The following is a 14,212-nucleotide window of genomic DNA, read 5'->3' on the forward strand; positions in this document are numbered from 1 at the left end:
TCTTTCTCCCATACCATCCATCTGCGCTCAAGGTCTGTTAACTTTCTCAATACGTAAGCACACGGCATTAGTTCGTTTTGGCCATTCCTTTGCAGTAGAACAGCAGCCACCGCCACATCACTCACGTCCGCCTGAACCACAAATGGTTTATTTGGGTCAGGGTGCTGTAGGATTGGCTCCACTGCGAATAGGCGTTTTAATTGTTCAAAGGATTTTTGACAGTCCATTGTCCAAGCTAAGGGTTGGCTTGGTGGGACACGGACCGGTTTTTAGCAATTCTATCAAGGGGAGAGCAACTTCAGCGAAGGAAGGGATGAATTGTCTGTAAAAGTTTGTAAACCCTAGGAAGCTTTGAAGTTGCTTACGGGTTCGTGGGGGTTGCCAGTTGAGAACTGCCTTCACCTTCCCCGGGTCCATTTCGATTCCTTGATTTGACACCCTGTATCCCAGGTAGTCCAAGGACTCCTTATGGAACTCGCATTTTGACAGCTTTGTATAAAGTTTTGCTGCTAGGATATTTTTGAGCACTTGTCTGACTAATTTGACATGTTCTTCCATATTTTCGCTGAATATAAGAATGTCGAGGTAAACAAGGACCCACTTATACAAGTGCTCATGCAAAACTTCGTTGATCAGTTGCATGAAGACTGCGGGAGCCCCTTGGAGTCCAAAAGGCATGACCCGGAATTGGAAGCTGCCCAGGGGGCAGTTAAAAGCAGTCTTCCATTTGTCTCCCTCTTTTATGTGAACCGGGTAGTAGGTTTCCCTTAGATCTAGCTTGGTGAAAATCTTGCCCTTTGACAAGTGGTTCAGCAAGTCTTTCATTAATGGTAGGAGGTAGGTGTGTTGTATGCAAACTGCATTGATATTATGAAAATCAACACACAATCTCAGCCCCCCATCTTTCTTTTCTTTGAACAATACGGGGGCGGCCACCCTGGATTTCGCAAGCTTGATGAATCCTCTGGCTAGGTTTGTGTCAATATACTTCCTCAACTCAGTCATTTCAGCCGATGTCATGGAATACATCCTGGGTTTTGGCAATCTGGCTCTCGGTTCTAATTTGATGGCGCAATCTGTGGGCCGATGACGGGGGGAGGAAGTTACATTCCTCCTCACTGAACGCTTCAGCTAAGTCTATAGGAATCTGGGGTTCACCTGGAGGCTTGTCTGAACAAGCCTCCAGGCTTGTTGCAGCTGGTCGCAGCTGGTTCAGGCAACTGGCCTTTATGGGTAGGCTGCACCTTAGGATGAGGTGCAGGGGGGAATGGGCCAATGGATCTCTCCAATTAACATTCCATCTACCTGGTGAAATTTAATTAGGTGCTTTAAGGCTGATGTTCTGATCCCCCAGTTGTTCAACAAGTGGAAGTCCAATTAGACATCTGGTGCAGCCAGTATCTATTATTGCTGGCAGTTCTGCTTGCTTCCCTGTCTCTGGCACCACCAGTTTCACTTTAATTGAAAGGGGGGGGGGGCTTCATCTCTGCTAGCCTCGTTGGGAGGAAATTCTTGTCAGACTGGCAACTCTTCCAGGAATCTGACGCCTTGGGCCGAGTCCCCAGCCTTTGGGCTTCCTCTGCAGCCTCTATGGCTTGCACCATTTCTTCGGAAGGAGAAAGAAAGGAGTCGGTAAATCCTTGAGCATCCGTCCCCACAGCCCCCTCTACAATTTCTCCTTTTTCCTCCACTGAGTCTTCACACTACCTGAGGTTTAGGTAGATGCTGGGGCTCAGTACCCCCGACAGCCCCCTTTTGGGATGCTGTTAGGCTTTAAGAGGGATTCGGGTTAATGTCAGCATTCCAGAAAACCCCAACTCCGAGTACAGACACGGAAGCAAGCATTTTCCAAAGTTCTCTTTACTAGAATAGGTAAACTGGCAAATCTGGGAAAACCCGAATCTGAAAGGTCCGGGTTCTCCCTCAGTAAATCAAAACCCCCCAAACCATCCCCTCACTCCTCAGTCGATCACATGCTCCAATCAATGTCTGTCCCATCTCGACTCAGCACCCCGACCACTCCTTCTCCAGATGCCGGATCGCTCTGACCTTGACCAACAGGAAAAATGTTATTATGTCTACAAACAACCCCTCTACTAAATCCCCCCTCCTACTTTCCCACACATGAGAAGGTGGCAGCATGGAAGCTTCCAGTCTAATATGGCTTCCAATGCTGACAGCGGGAAGAGGAAGTCTCGGGCCCCAGTGCGCCCCCCCTTGAGGGCTTGCAGACCCCCATGGAAAGCCAGCAGGTGGTGGTGCTGGTGGCAGAGATCACCTTTCAAATGGTGACCCGGCTGAAAGTTTGAGCAAAATGGTCAACCACCGGGGACCTGTACTAGGTGGAGGAGGACTTCAGACACCGAGGCTCGGTCCCGGAACTGGCGAGAAACTTCCCAGTGACCTCGATGCGAGAGCCGATGGCCACTGTTCTCCAATGGAGGGAGAAGGGATCTCTGGAGCTGGATGAATCTGGGAACTGGAGATTTCAGATGGTATTCCACAGCCAGACCTTAGAGCAGTGGTCACCAACTGGTGGTCCGCAGACCACTGATGGTCTGCGAGAAAATTTTGATGGTCTGCAGGCACACCCGGGTGGAGGAGCTGCTCCAGGATGAGCAATGGCCAGTCCTGTGACTAGAGCTCTGGCCAGGCAGCTCATAGTGGAGCTGTAAATCTCCGCCGTAGAGGGAGGTTCGTGCAACTTGCAATTTTGCAGCACAGCCCTCGCTGGCCGGAATGAGGTAATGGTGCAAGGGGGGGGTGGGATAGAGAGAGAGAGAGAGAGAGAAAGAGGGGGAGAGAGAAAGAGAGATGAGAGAGAGAAAGAGGGGGAAAAGAAATGAGAGAGAAAGAAAGAGAGAGAATGATAGAGAGAATCAGAGAGAGAGAGAATAAGAATGAGAGAGAGAGAGTGGGGGAGAGAGAGAGAGAGGGGAGAGAGAAAGAGAGAATAAGAGAGAATGTGTGGGGGAGAGAGGGGAGAGAGAGGGGGGGAGAGGAAGGAGAGTGCCTGAAGGACCCCATCCTATCACTGGGAGTCCAGGCGCTTCAGCAAGCGATGTACTGGATTCGTATTAGTGGTCCGCAGGATTTAAAATTATGAACTTGGTGGTCCCTGAGGTCCAAAAGGTTGGGGGCCCCGGCCTTAGAGGGTTTACTGGAGAGGTTTGACAGGATGAGCCTTGAGAGCTTAGGGCAAGCATGCTGGGTTGAGCGAGCTTCCCATTTTGACCTCTCCCCACTGCTGTTGCCTCTGCTACTGGACTCCAGCCTAAAACCAAACAGGCAGTTCGGCTGCCACCCCACAATGCCCCAGCACCATTTGACCTCCCCAGGACCCTCCCCAGCTGTGCGCAAGCACCGATGCTCTGCTGGCCTCCCAAGCTTTGGTGTTCACCCTGGATCACCCCTTCCAGCCTTGACTGGCCCATCACAGATGCCCCTTGATGTGAGCGATGTTGAGTGGGCCATGGCCACCCAATCACGTGACCACCTTGCCACACCCACTTGGCCCTTTGAGGGAGACCATAATGCTGATCCGGCCTTCAATGAAATTTGACACCCCTGACTTAGAGGAACAAAACCAACAATTTGTAGATCAGACAATTTTTTAAGGGAAGTGTGTTGACTGCAAAAATCAAAAGTGTGACGGAGAGGCTCATTAATAGAAAAGAAGTGATAGAGGGGATTGAAGTTGCAAGAATTTTGGGGGAGAGTGACCATGTTATATTAGAAGTCAATACAATAAAGATTCAAGCAACAGAACATAATCAAACCAGTGTCTTAGACTTTGAAAGAGTGGATTTTGACAAACTCCGAGAAAGCTTGGGAAGGATCCCATGGATGAAAATCTTAAAGGGGAGCTCAACTCAAGAAGCTTGGGAAACTCTGAAACATATGACTATAAAAGCCCAGTCCAGCTCAATACTAAAAGTCATTTGATGTGACATACGACTCTTGTTTTAACAGGAGAAAAATATACCTGCATACTGTGTATGATTTTCAATTCAATGACGAGTACCATGTATAAATAAAACGTCCCTAAAAGGAAAAATAAATTGCAAAAAGCATGCCTTTATGGGAAAGCTTGTCAAGTAGAATGTACCAAAACATACAAGATCTGGATTCTTAGATTAAGTGAGCTTTATATCTATAGATTCCCAAATCAAAATGAACAACTGGAAAGCAGGTAACATTTTCTGTACCTAACAGTTTCCTGGTGTCCAATTTCTGTCTGTTCAGAGGGTTAGTACCATAAATCAATGTGTGTGCTTCTGAATGCACAGTCTGTAATTCTTCTAGAGTTGCTTTTCTTCCACGGATACACTACAGGAGAAAAGGAAGCAGTGAAATTCCATTTCCCTTGATGAAAAAGCAGCATCCCAAATAGAAAAATATAAATAAAGGTGTACACAAATGTCACTGACCAAAGAGATTACATTAGAAATGCACTGACTTCACAAAACTTCTCTATTTTAATTCTGAAATTTTGAACAATTGTATGCAAAAGAAAGAATTTTAGGATGCTTGCTGTTTCAGAGACAGAAAAACAAGAATATTCTTACCACAAATTTTTGTTCTAGGAACCTCATGGAGTGAGGTGGACATTCTTTGACTTAGATGGTACTTCCTTCTGGTACTTATAAGGCAAGACCACCTCTGTCAGGAGGAGGAAATGCCCATATTACCCACATCAGAATTACACAAACAAATGGCTATTAACCTCCATGCCATCCTAATCCCTTCTAGAGGTTTCTAGAAGAGAAATTATAGAAAGTGTACATTTTTTCCAAAGTTTCCAAAAAAGACATTACAGACATAATAGAAAAATTAAGAGTGGCAGAACAAGATCAGGGACTTTAATCCCAGAATTTCTAAAAAATCTTCTGGACAAAAGCTGTAAGAAGAAAATGCATGGTCAGTTTTATAAAATTTGCTGAATGCATAAATGGAAGACACCTTACAGATGTCTAGAATAGAAAAATCCCCTTTAAAAGCCAAGGTTCCCACTCTCCATAAAGGAATGAATGAAAGCTATTTCCTATCATCTAATATTCCAAGGAAAAACAATCCTTAACCCAAATGTAGATGAAAGACCAAGGACATTTATACCACCTCTGATGTTTTCATACAGCTGCTCTATTTAGAAATTGGCAGAAATGTTTATGCCAATTGTATTATCTGAAATAAACTTCACCAAGGGTACACTGGGGAAGGAAGGAGGTGGCATTGTACTGCCACCTTGTACTTAATTGCAATTAAGAGAAAAGGGAGTTTCTTAGCCTTTATGAAATACTATTTTATATGTTTATCATATAAAATACACAATTCAGAATTTCACCAGTGTAACATTAGGTTTAAATGGGTGCACCTTGTTTCAAAGTGAAAGACATAAGATAGGAGTGAAATAGCACCACCATTAGGATTGAACTTACCTGAACATGTATCCAGTGGCACTACCTTTGGTGCATTTGTTAAGCTTCTTAATTTTTAACAAAAATGTTTGATAAAAACAGTCAAAGTCAAACCATGAATGTTAGAAGGCCCAATTTTAATCAATCAAGATTGATTAAATAAAATCAATAAGGAAGATCCCATTAAAACCTTAAAGGTGTAATAGCCAGCTGGAACTTCTTGAAGGGGAATAGAAATCATAGTGCAGTCACAAACAATGTTAGAAAGAAATATAAGGGACCCAAAGTCACTGAATAGGGAGCTTGATAAGGAGCTGAAATAAAGAAATCTGTTTATTGGAAATGGAAGGAAGGGACAATTTGACCAGCATTCTGGTCCCAAGTTATTTATGAATTATAAGTCATAAACCTGGTTTGGCCACTCACTGACAGCCAGTGCATTTGCATGTGAGTAGCCAGTTGCCCCACAGCAATCTATTAGTTATATTCTATAAGCGGCTACAACTTCCAGAACAAATGTTAAAAATAGCCCCACTTAAAAATAATCTAAATATGAAGGCTGTTCACAGTAACAGAGAGGCTGTTAACTTTTTCTGTAGGAAACAGTGTAGTTACTATATCAGCTAAAGATGACAACAGACACTCCTAGCCATCATGTGATCCTACAGTGGCAAAAACTACATACAAATGTATGTTAAATAGCATAGGGGACAAAATGATATGTTGTGGGACACCATAGCGTAGCTGCCAGGTTGTACACTACAGCCATCAAGACTAAGACTTCTTAGACTATCCTTGAAGTAGAATTGGAAACATTTTAAACAAGTGCTCCCAATCCTTACCTCCCTCACAGAGATGGTCTACAAAATACCATGATTAAAATCTATTGTGAAATCAAGCAGGTTCAACAGTCATATACTCCTCTCTGTTCTGCAAGAGTTCATCTCAAACTCAATTTCATTAAGGGCTGCATCAGGGTTGTGTTTGACCTCAAGGGGCCAGGGTGGGCATGGCCAGCTCGAAGTCACTCGTGTTGGAGGCACCTGTGGTGGCCTGAGCACTCTGCCAGCAAAAACGGGCTCCCAAGCTCCGTTTTCAGCTGCGACGGCATCCTGCAACCCTCTGCCAACGAAAATAAAATTTGGTGGTGGGGGGGGCATGCATGGCCCTTGCGAGCTCTGTTTTCACTGGCAGAAGCACCACGAGCCAGTCCTTTGCTCTTTCCAGGGCAGTCCCACGGGCCAGATCTAAGCACCTGGCGGTCTGAATCCAACCCCCAGGCCTTGAGTTTGACACCCCTGATCTACACCATAGCTGATTCTGTACCCAGATCAGGCTGAGCAGATTGAAAGGGCTGACATAAATAGTGTCTTCCAAATATATATAAAGCTGCATAATTATCACCCTCTCAAGCACCCGTCCCAAATAAACTCCCCAGTAACTGGACAATAATTGACAAAGTCCTCTGTATCTAGGGAAGACCCCCCCTCAAGCCTCCCCCAGCTGGTTCCAATGAGCCAAATTAGGGAGGGGTCAAGGCAGTGGTGAAATCTCAATCAGTTTGCTACCTGTTTGCTGGCTGCACATGCATGCTGCTTGCCAAGTGCATGAGCATTGCACACCAAGCACATGAGCAGACACAGTTCGCATGCGTGCTGCATGGGCGTGTGTAGTATGTGCCAAAAGGAGGCTTGGGAAGGTAAGTAGAACAGCGGGGAGGGTAATCAGCTGTGCCGCAAGATCTTGGGAACCTTTTTAAAAACTTTTTAAAGCACTTTTTACTACTGGTTCGGGCGAATAGGTAGTAAAAAATGCTAAACAAAACATAAACAAAAAAAGGTCCCGACGATCACAGCTGTGCCGCACGATCGTCGGAACCTTTTTTTTTTTTTTTTACTTTTTTAAAGCATTTTTTACTACCTAACAGGTAGTAAAAAATGCTTTAAAAAGTAAGAAAAAGGTTCCCAGGAACCATTTTTTTATCTATTTAAAGCATTTTTTTACTACCAGTTTGGGCAAATAGGTAAAAAAGTAAAAAAAAAAAAGGCTGAGACGATCACAGCCGTGCCACGTAATCGTCCGAGCTTTTTTTTACTTTTTTAAAGCATTTTTTTACTACCTATTCATCCAAACTGGAAGTAAAAAAATGCTTAAAAAGTAAAAAAAAACAGTTCCAACGATCACGTGTCACTCAGCTGATTGTCGGAACTTTTTTTTTCCATTTTTTTTTTTTTACGAACCAGCCCGAACTGGTAGCATTTCATCCCTGGTTCAAGGGAGCATATCATAGGGTAGACAACCATAACCATCTTGTCTATATATTCAGGCCTCATAAACTGAAAGTGATTTTATCTAATTGAATCACAACACTTACCGAATAACTCGCAAATATTACATCAAAAGAAGTCTTCAAATTGGCATGAAACTAAAATCTCTAATGCATTTCCTCACTGTCAACGAATTTACTGGCAGTGACTTCTTGAAAATGGAATTTTCAAACGGCAGAAATTCAATAATTGAATTATTGAAATATAAGACGAATTCAACCATGGAACTAGTAATTGGGAGAGGTATGGATTTTCTTTTCACTACCTGTATTCATATGGAGGGTGAGATGAATCAATTGACACAGATGCTTTAATCTCATACGCATGAGTAGGAGTTGGCAACCTGTGGCCTGACACCCAGTATCATCCATGGTCCCAAAAGAAATATATTCACCTAGTCCGTGCAAGGCATTGGGACCATTGTCTTCTCAGCAGTCATTTTGTCAATGGCTTAATCAGCCATCTCAGTGTGGGAAGAGCAATAAGTCTCCCAGAAAAGTGGCAGTATAGCTTCTGCACCATAAGTTGAAGAAGGTTGCCAACCCCTAACCTAAATTGTTTCTTTCAAGTCTAGGATTTGAATCATAGAATAAAACATTTAAAAATATACCTGGAAAAACAGAAAACACTACTTCTCTTTCTTTGATAATTTACATGTAAAACAACTATGGTCAGTAGTGATGTAGTTCAGAAATTTCTGCTGTAACATCTAGAGATTAAGATGCCAAAGCCACTGTCCCTCCATTCTATTAGTTTATCTATTACCTCACACTTGCTACGAAGACCTGTTTCCTGAAGCCGTGACCAAATGCTTTGGATTCTCCCTGCATGTTCTGGATGACTGTTTGTGTTTCCACAAACGCACTGGTGTTTCAGCATCAAGGTGTCATATACAAGGCCTGCATCAAAGGATATGCATTAATTCAGGCTACAATCTTACTTCTACTGACAAGGTGAACAAATTCCCCAATGATCTTATTTCTCTATAAAGTTGCATAAAGATATGTTATTTATAATTTATATATGCATATGGAAAAGTATAATTTGAAATAGCAAATTTCAAAATAAAAATGTAAACACATTTTTATTAACAATAAGAAAATAAAAAGTTCTAACTTTTTGGAGTCCAATTTATTTTATTTCCATCAATTCCAGAACTTCTGATATTTAAACAAGAAAGTAGCAATAACAATAGCAATACTATATATTCGTATTACTTTATACTTATATAGTGCTTTACAGCCCTTTCTAAATGGTTTATGGATCTAGCATATGGCCCCCAACAATCTGGGTTGTCATTTTACTGACCTCGGAAGGATGGAAAGCTGAATCAACCTTGAGCCAATTAGAATTGAACTGCTGGCAGTCAGCAGAATTAGTCAGCTGCATTCTAACCATTGCACCACCGCAGTTCTTACAATGTTAATAGAAAATAGGGCACAACCATTATTATTGTTGTTGAAGATATACAAAATATTGTTTTAAGATAATATTTTGGGCTGGCTGAGATATGTTAAATCATGATTTAGCATGATGAAAAATGCCACTTATTTTCCACCTTTTTCTTGCCAAGAGCAGAAAATATACCTGGATAGTGCTGCATTTTCTTTGAAGGAATAGGTACATCATTTGTGATATTTATTTATTGATTAAATTTAGAAACTGCTCATTTCTCACATACAGTGATTTCAGGTGGTGAACAAATATAAGAACATAACAGCTGTATATAAATATCAGGAGGCATGCATATGTTGGATTGTTGTGCCCATTTGCCTGAGGTGGAGACTACATAGATCCATTTTTATTTGGAGAACTATCCTGATGACATATGAAGAAAGCATTTCTAAAACAACAAAAACTGTTTTCTTTAGCTCTATATTATGCAAACCTTTTTACATTTCTTAAATTTAGAAATTTAAGTTTTCTAAATTTGAGGAGTGAAACACTCATTTTCCAGATCTATTTCACAGGCCTATTGTATTCTAGAATTTGCTTACTATTGCTGTTAGTTTAAAAAAAGAACAGAGTTTAAAACTGGAAAAAAATCTCTTAATTTTTTACGCAGTAATACAAGGCAAGCTACTACAATAATGTGAAAAAGAAAGTAAACCCTCTTTGAGTTCTATGGTTTTATGTATCAGAACATACTAAAATCATCTGGTCCTTAGCAGGTCTTAAAAGCAGGTAAATACAACATCAGACACAACATGTTACACCATATCATCATTTATTTTACAAAAAGAAATCAAAAATCCATCTGTAACAAACTAAGTACACCTTTACTGCTTTCATAGGTATGAAAAGGCTAAATAGAAGCGAGGTGCTGTTAATCAAGTGCTGTTAACCAATTGATCATTAGCAAGTATGACTACCTCTATAAAAGCCAAAGTTTTAAGAATTTCTTGGTCTCTAACACTGAGTCTCTAACACAATGCCGAAGAGGAAAGACTTCAGCAAAGATCTTAGAGAAGCAATTGTCGCTGGGAAGGATTATAAGGATAAATATTTTTTTTTAAATGGAAAGATGGACACATATCTAAGGCAAAACACCAACAAATAGCCTGAATCTGCAAAGTCAGAAAAATTAAGGCTCAGAGTGAACTGAGATCCGACAGTAAGTTAGAAGAATGTGGCCTAGACAATACCACCACCAGATGGATTTATAACTGGCTGACAAACCGTACACAACATGTAGTCCTTAATGATATTACATCTAGTGGGATACCCCAGGGTTCTGTCTTAGGCCCAGTACCCTTCAATATCTTTATAAACAATTTACATGAGGGAATAGAAAGGAGAACATCAAATTTGCAGATGACACTAAGCTGGCAAGAATAGCAAACACCCCAGAAAATAGGGTCAAGCTCCAGACACATTTAACACTGGGCCCTATCTACCGTGTTTCCCTGAAACTAAGACCTCTCCGGATAATAAGCCCAAACGGGCTTTTGAGCGCATGCACTAAAATAAGCCTTCCCCCCAAAATAAGGCCTTTGAAGTGCCTGCACAGCCGGTCCCCGCCATTTTCTCGGGGGGGGAGGTGAAAGGAAGGAACATGCCCCATGTGCCCCATACGCACCTACCATCCACACGGAATGGCCTTGTGGAGGCTTCTTCTGCAAACCCTAGAAAACCTAGCAGTGTGGTCAGGCTGATAGCATGGTGCAGAGTCCTGGAAAGAATGGCTGGAAGTGCGTGCACAGCCACAGCTGACGAGTGGCTGTGTTGGTCTGCCGCCGGAAGTTCCGTTGCCGCTGCCGCCCTGTTCTGTTCCGTCGCGCATCTCGTTGCCTGCCAGTGCTGCTCGCTGCCAGACCCAGCCAGGAGAGTGGCCTACTGATGAGCGGTTGGCTGGTGCTGTCCTGATGTGTCCCGCTGCCACTGCCACCACCTTGTTGCAATCCTAGAATATGCTGAAGGCTCGGAATGGGGCATTTTTGCGAATGGCTTGAAAATCAGGAGGGGGGATTTTCCTGCCTCTTATCCTGTTCTCACTCTGTGCTGAGCTTCAGAACAGGGTAAGAGACAGGAAAATCCCCCCTCCCCATTTTCACGCCATTCACAAAAACGCCCCATTCCGAGCCTTCAATGTTGCAATCCTGGAATATTCTGAAGGCTCGGAATGGGGCATTTTTGCGAACAGCTTGAAAATGGGAGGGGGGATTTTCCTGCCTCTCACCCTGTTCTGCTCAGCACAGATTGAGAACAGGATAAGAGGCAAAATCCTCCCCGTTTTCCTGGTGACCGTTCTTTACTTGGGATCACAGCGCAGACCCATATCCCCCAAATGCTCTATCCGAAGCCTTCAACTTTGCAATCCTGGGATGTACATCTGTGCAGAGCTCCCAAGGAAAGGATGGTGTGTGTTTGTGTGTGTGGGTGTGTATGTGTGTGGGTGTGTGAAAGAGAGAGACAGAGAGAGAGAAAGATCCCTAACCCCCCTACCCCTCCCAAGATAGCCATATCGCTCCACTAACCTGCTTTCCAGCTTCACTCTCCACTGCCACATGAAGGGGAAGAAAAGTAGTCTGTGGGACTATCAGTACAGTAAAAAAAAACCTTCCCACCGCGAGATCTTTTTTTTGTGTGTGAGAAGTTGGAAAATCTGAATTTCTGGTATTTTTTTTTTACGATAGTCGCACAGACAGAGAACAGAGCTGGAAAGCAGGTTTATTTTATTTTATTTTATATTGGATTTCTATACCGCCCTTCTCCCTGAGGACTCAGGGCGGTGTACAGCCAGATTAAAAAAACATGCAGAACAAATATTAAAAACAATTAAAAGATATATAAATTTGGCCCAATTAAAACTCATTTACCAATTAAAAACGTTTAAAACATTTAAAAACAGTTAAAAATTTCATCTTAAGCCAGCCCGGCTTGTTTAAATAAATGGGTTTTAAGGGCGCGACGGAAGGCACTGAGGTCTTGGATTCTCCTTATCTCTGGGGGGAGCTGATTCCAGAGGGTAGGTGCCCCCACAGAGAAGGCTCTCCCCCTGGGGGTCACCAGCCTACATTGTCTGGCTGATGGCACCCCGAGGAGGCCCTCTCTGTGGGAGCGCACGGGTCGATGGGAGGTCGTTGGTAGCAGCAGGCGGTCTCGAAGATAGCTAGGCCCTATGCCATGGAGCGCTTTAAAGGTGATAACCAACACCTTGAAGCGCACCCGGAAGACAACTGGGAGCCAGTGCAGCTCGCGCAGGAGCGGTGTTACATGGGAGCGCCATGCTGCTCCCGTCACTACCCGCGCTGCTGCGTTCTGGACCAGCTGGAGCCTCCGGGTGCTCCTCAAGGGGAGCCCCATGTAGAGAGCGTTGCAATAGTCAAGGCGAGAGGTGACGAGGGCGTGAGTGACTGTGCACAGGGAATCCCGATCAAGAAAGGGCCGCAACTGGCGAATCAGGCGAACCTGACAAAAGGTCCCCCTGGTTACAGCCGTCAGATGTTCCTCCAAGGACAGCTGCATATCCAGGAGGACTCCCAGATTGCGAGCCCTCTCTGTGGGGGCCAATGACTCGCCCCCAATAGTCAGTGATGGAGTCAACTGACTATATCGGGATGCCGGGAGCCACAGCCACTCAGTCTTGGAAGGGTTGAGCTTGAGCCTGTTCCTCCCCATCCAGACCCGTACAGCCTCCAGGCACTGGGACATCACTTCAAGGGCATCGTTGGGGTGGCCTGGGGGTGGAGATGTACAGCTGGGTGTCATCAGCATACTGGTGGTATCTCACCCCAAAGCCACGGATGATCTCACCCAGCGGCTTCACATAAATGTTGAACAGAAGGGGCGAGAGGACCGATCCCTGCGGCACTCCACAAATGAGAGGCCTCGAGGTCGACCTCTGCCCCCCTGCCAACACAAACTGCGACCGGTCGGAGAGAAAGGAGGAGAACCACCGCAACACGGTGCCTCCCACCCCCAACTCTTCCAGCCGGTGCAGCATGATACCATGGTCGATGGTATCAAAAGCCGCTGAGAGGTCTAACAGGACCAGAACAGAGGAACAACCCCTGTCCCGAGCCCTCCAGAGATCATCAACCAACGCGACCAATGCCGTTTCTGTGCTGTGCCCAGACCTGAAACCCGACTGGAACGGATCTAGATAAGATGTTTCCTCCAGGAATTGCGGAAACTGTCGTGCGACCACACTCTCAACAACCTTCGCCATAAAGCGAAGGTTGGAGACAGGACGATAGTTGGCCAATATTGCCGGATCCAGGGACGGCTTCTTGAGGAGAGGCCTCACCACCGCCTCTTTCAAGGCGGTGGGGAAGTAACCCTCACTCAACGAAGCGTTGATAACACCCTGGAGCCAGCCTCGTGTAACCTCCCGGGAAGCCAGTACCAACCAGGAGGGACACGGGTCCAGTAAACATGTGGCCGCACTAAGTCTCCCCAAAATCCTGTCCACATCATCAGGAGTCACAGCATCAAACTCCTCCCAGATAACATTCTCAAGACTATTCCTCGTCACCCTGCCCTGATCTACCCAGTCAGAGTCCAAATCCCCCCGGATCTGGGCGATTTTGTCATACAGGTATTGTCCGAAATCCTCCGCCCTGCCTTCTAAGGGATCCTCCCGCACTCCCGGATGGAGCAGGGCGCGGGTCACCCTAAACAGGGCGGCCGGACGATTCCCTGATGACGCAATAGAGGCGGAAAAGTAGTTAGACTTTGCCGTCTCTATCGCCACTAGGTAGGCCTTAATATGCGACCTTACCAGTGTTCGATCAGATTCAGCGAGACTGGCCCTCCAACCGCTCTCCAGGCGTCTTTTCCGGCGCTTCATTTCCCTCAGCTCCTCAGTAAACCAAGGAGCCGCACGGGATCGGCATCGGGTCAGAGGCCGCAAAGGCACAACTCGGTCCAAGGCCCCACCAGCCGCCCGATCCCAGGCGGCTACCAGGTCCTCGGCCGAGTCATGTGCTAGATCCTCAGGAAATGGCCCAAGCTCCGTCTGGAACC

At 44.9% G+C, this 14,212-nt stretch overlaps 1 protein-coding gene across 35 annotated transcripts in view; it reads right to left on the bottom strand.

Annotated features, from left to right (window-relative positions):
* HDAC4 (histone deacetylase 4) overlaps positions 1 to 14,212 on the bottom strand; it is a 555,425-nt gene that overhangs the window by 144,208 nt on the left and 397,005 nt on the right. For all 35 annotated transcript variants that reach the window (XR_015732045.1, XR_015732047.1, XR_015732046.1 and 32 more), the window contains 2 exons: positions 8,510 to 8,643; positions 4,209 to 4,329 (listed from right to left, as the gene is read on the bottom strand). Coding sequence is in view for 26 of the 35 variants with exons in the window: in XM_087885457.1 (XP_087741583.1) it covers positions 4,209 to 4,329; positions 8,510 to 8,643 (255 nt within the window). In the remaining 9 variants the exon portion in view is untranslated. The remainder of the gene's footprint in view (positions 1 to 4,208; positions 4,330 to 8,509; positions 8,644 to 14,212) is intronic.

Source organism: Pantherophis guttatus, chromosome 1, assembly GCF_059756535.1.
Source record: "Pantherophis guttatus breed Tessera chromosome 1, ASM5975653v1, whole genome shotgun sequence".
In the NCBI taxonomy this organism is placed as follows: Eukaryota; Metazoa; Chordata; class Lepidosauria; order Squamata; family Colubridae; genus Pantherophis; species Pantherophis guttatus.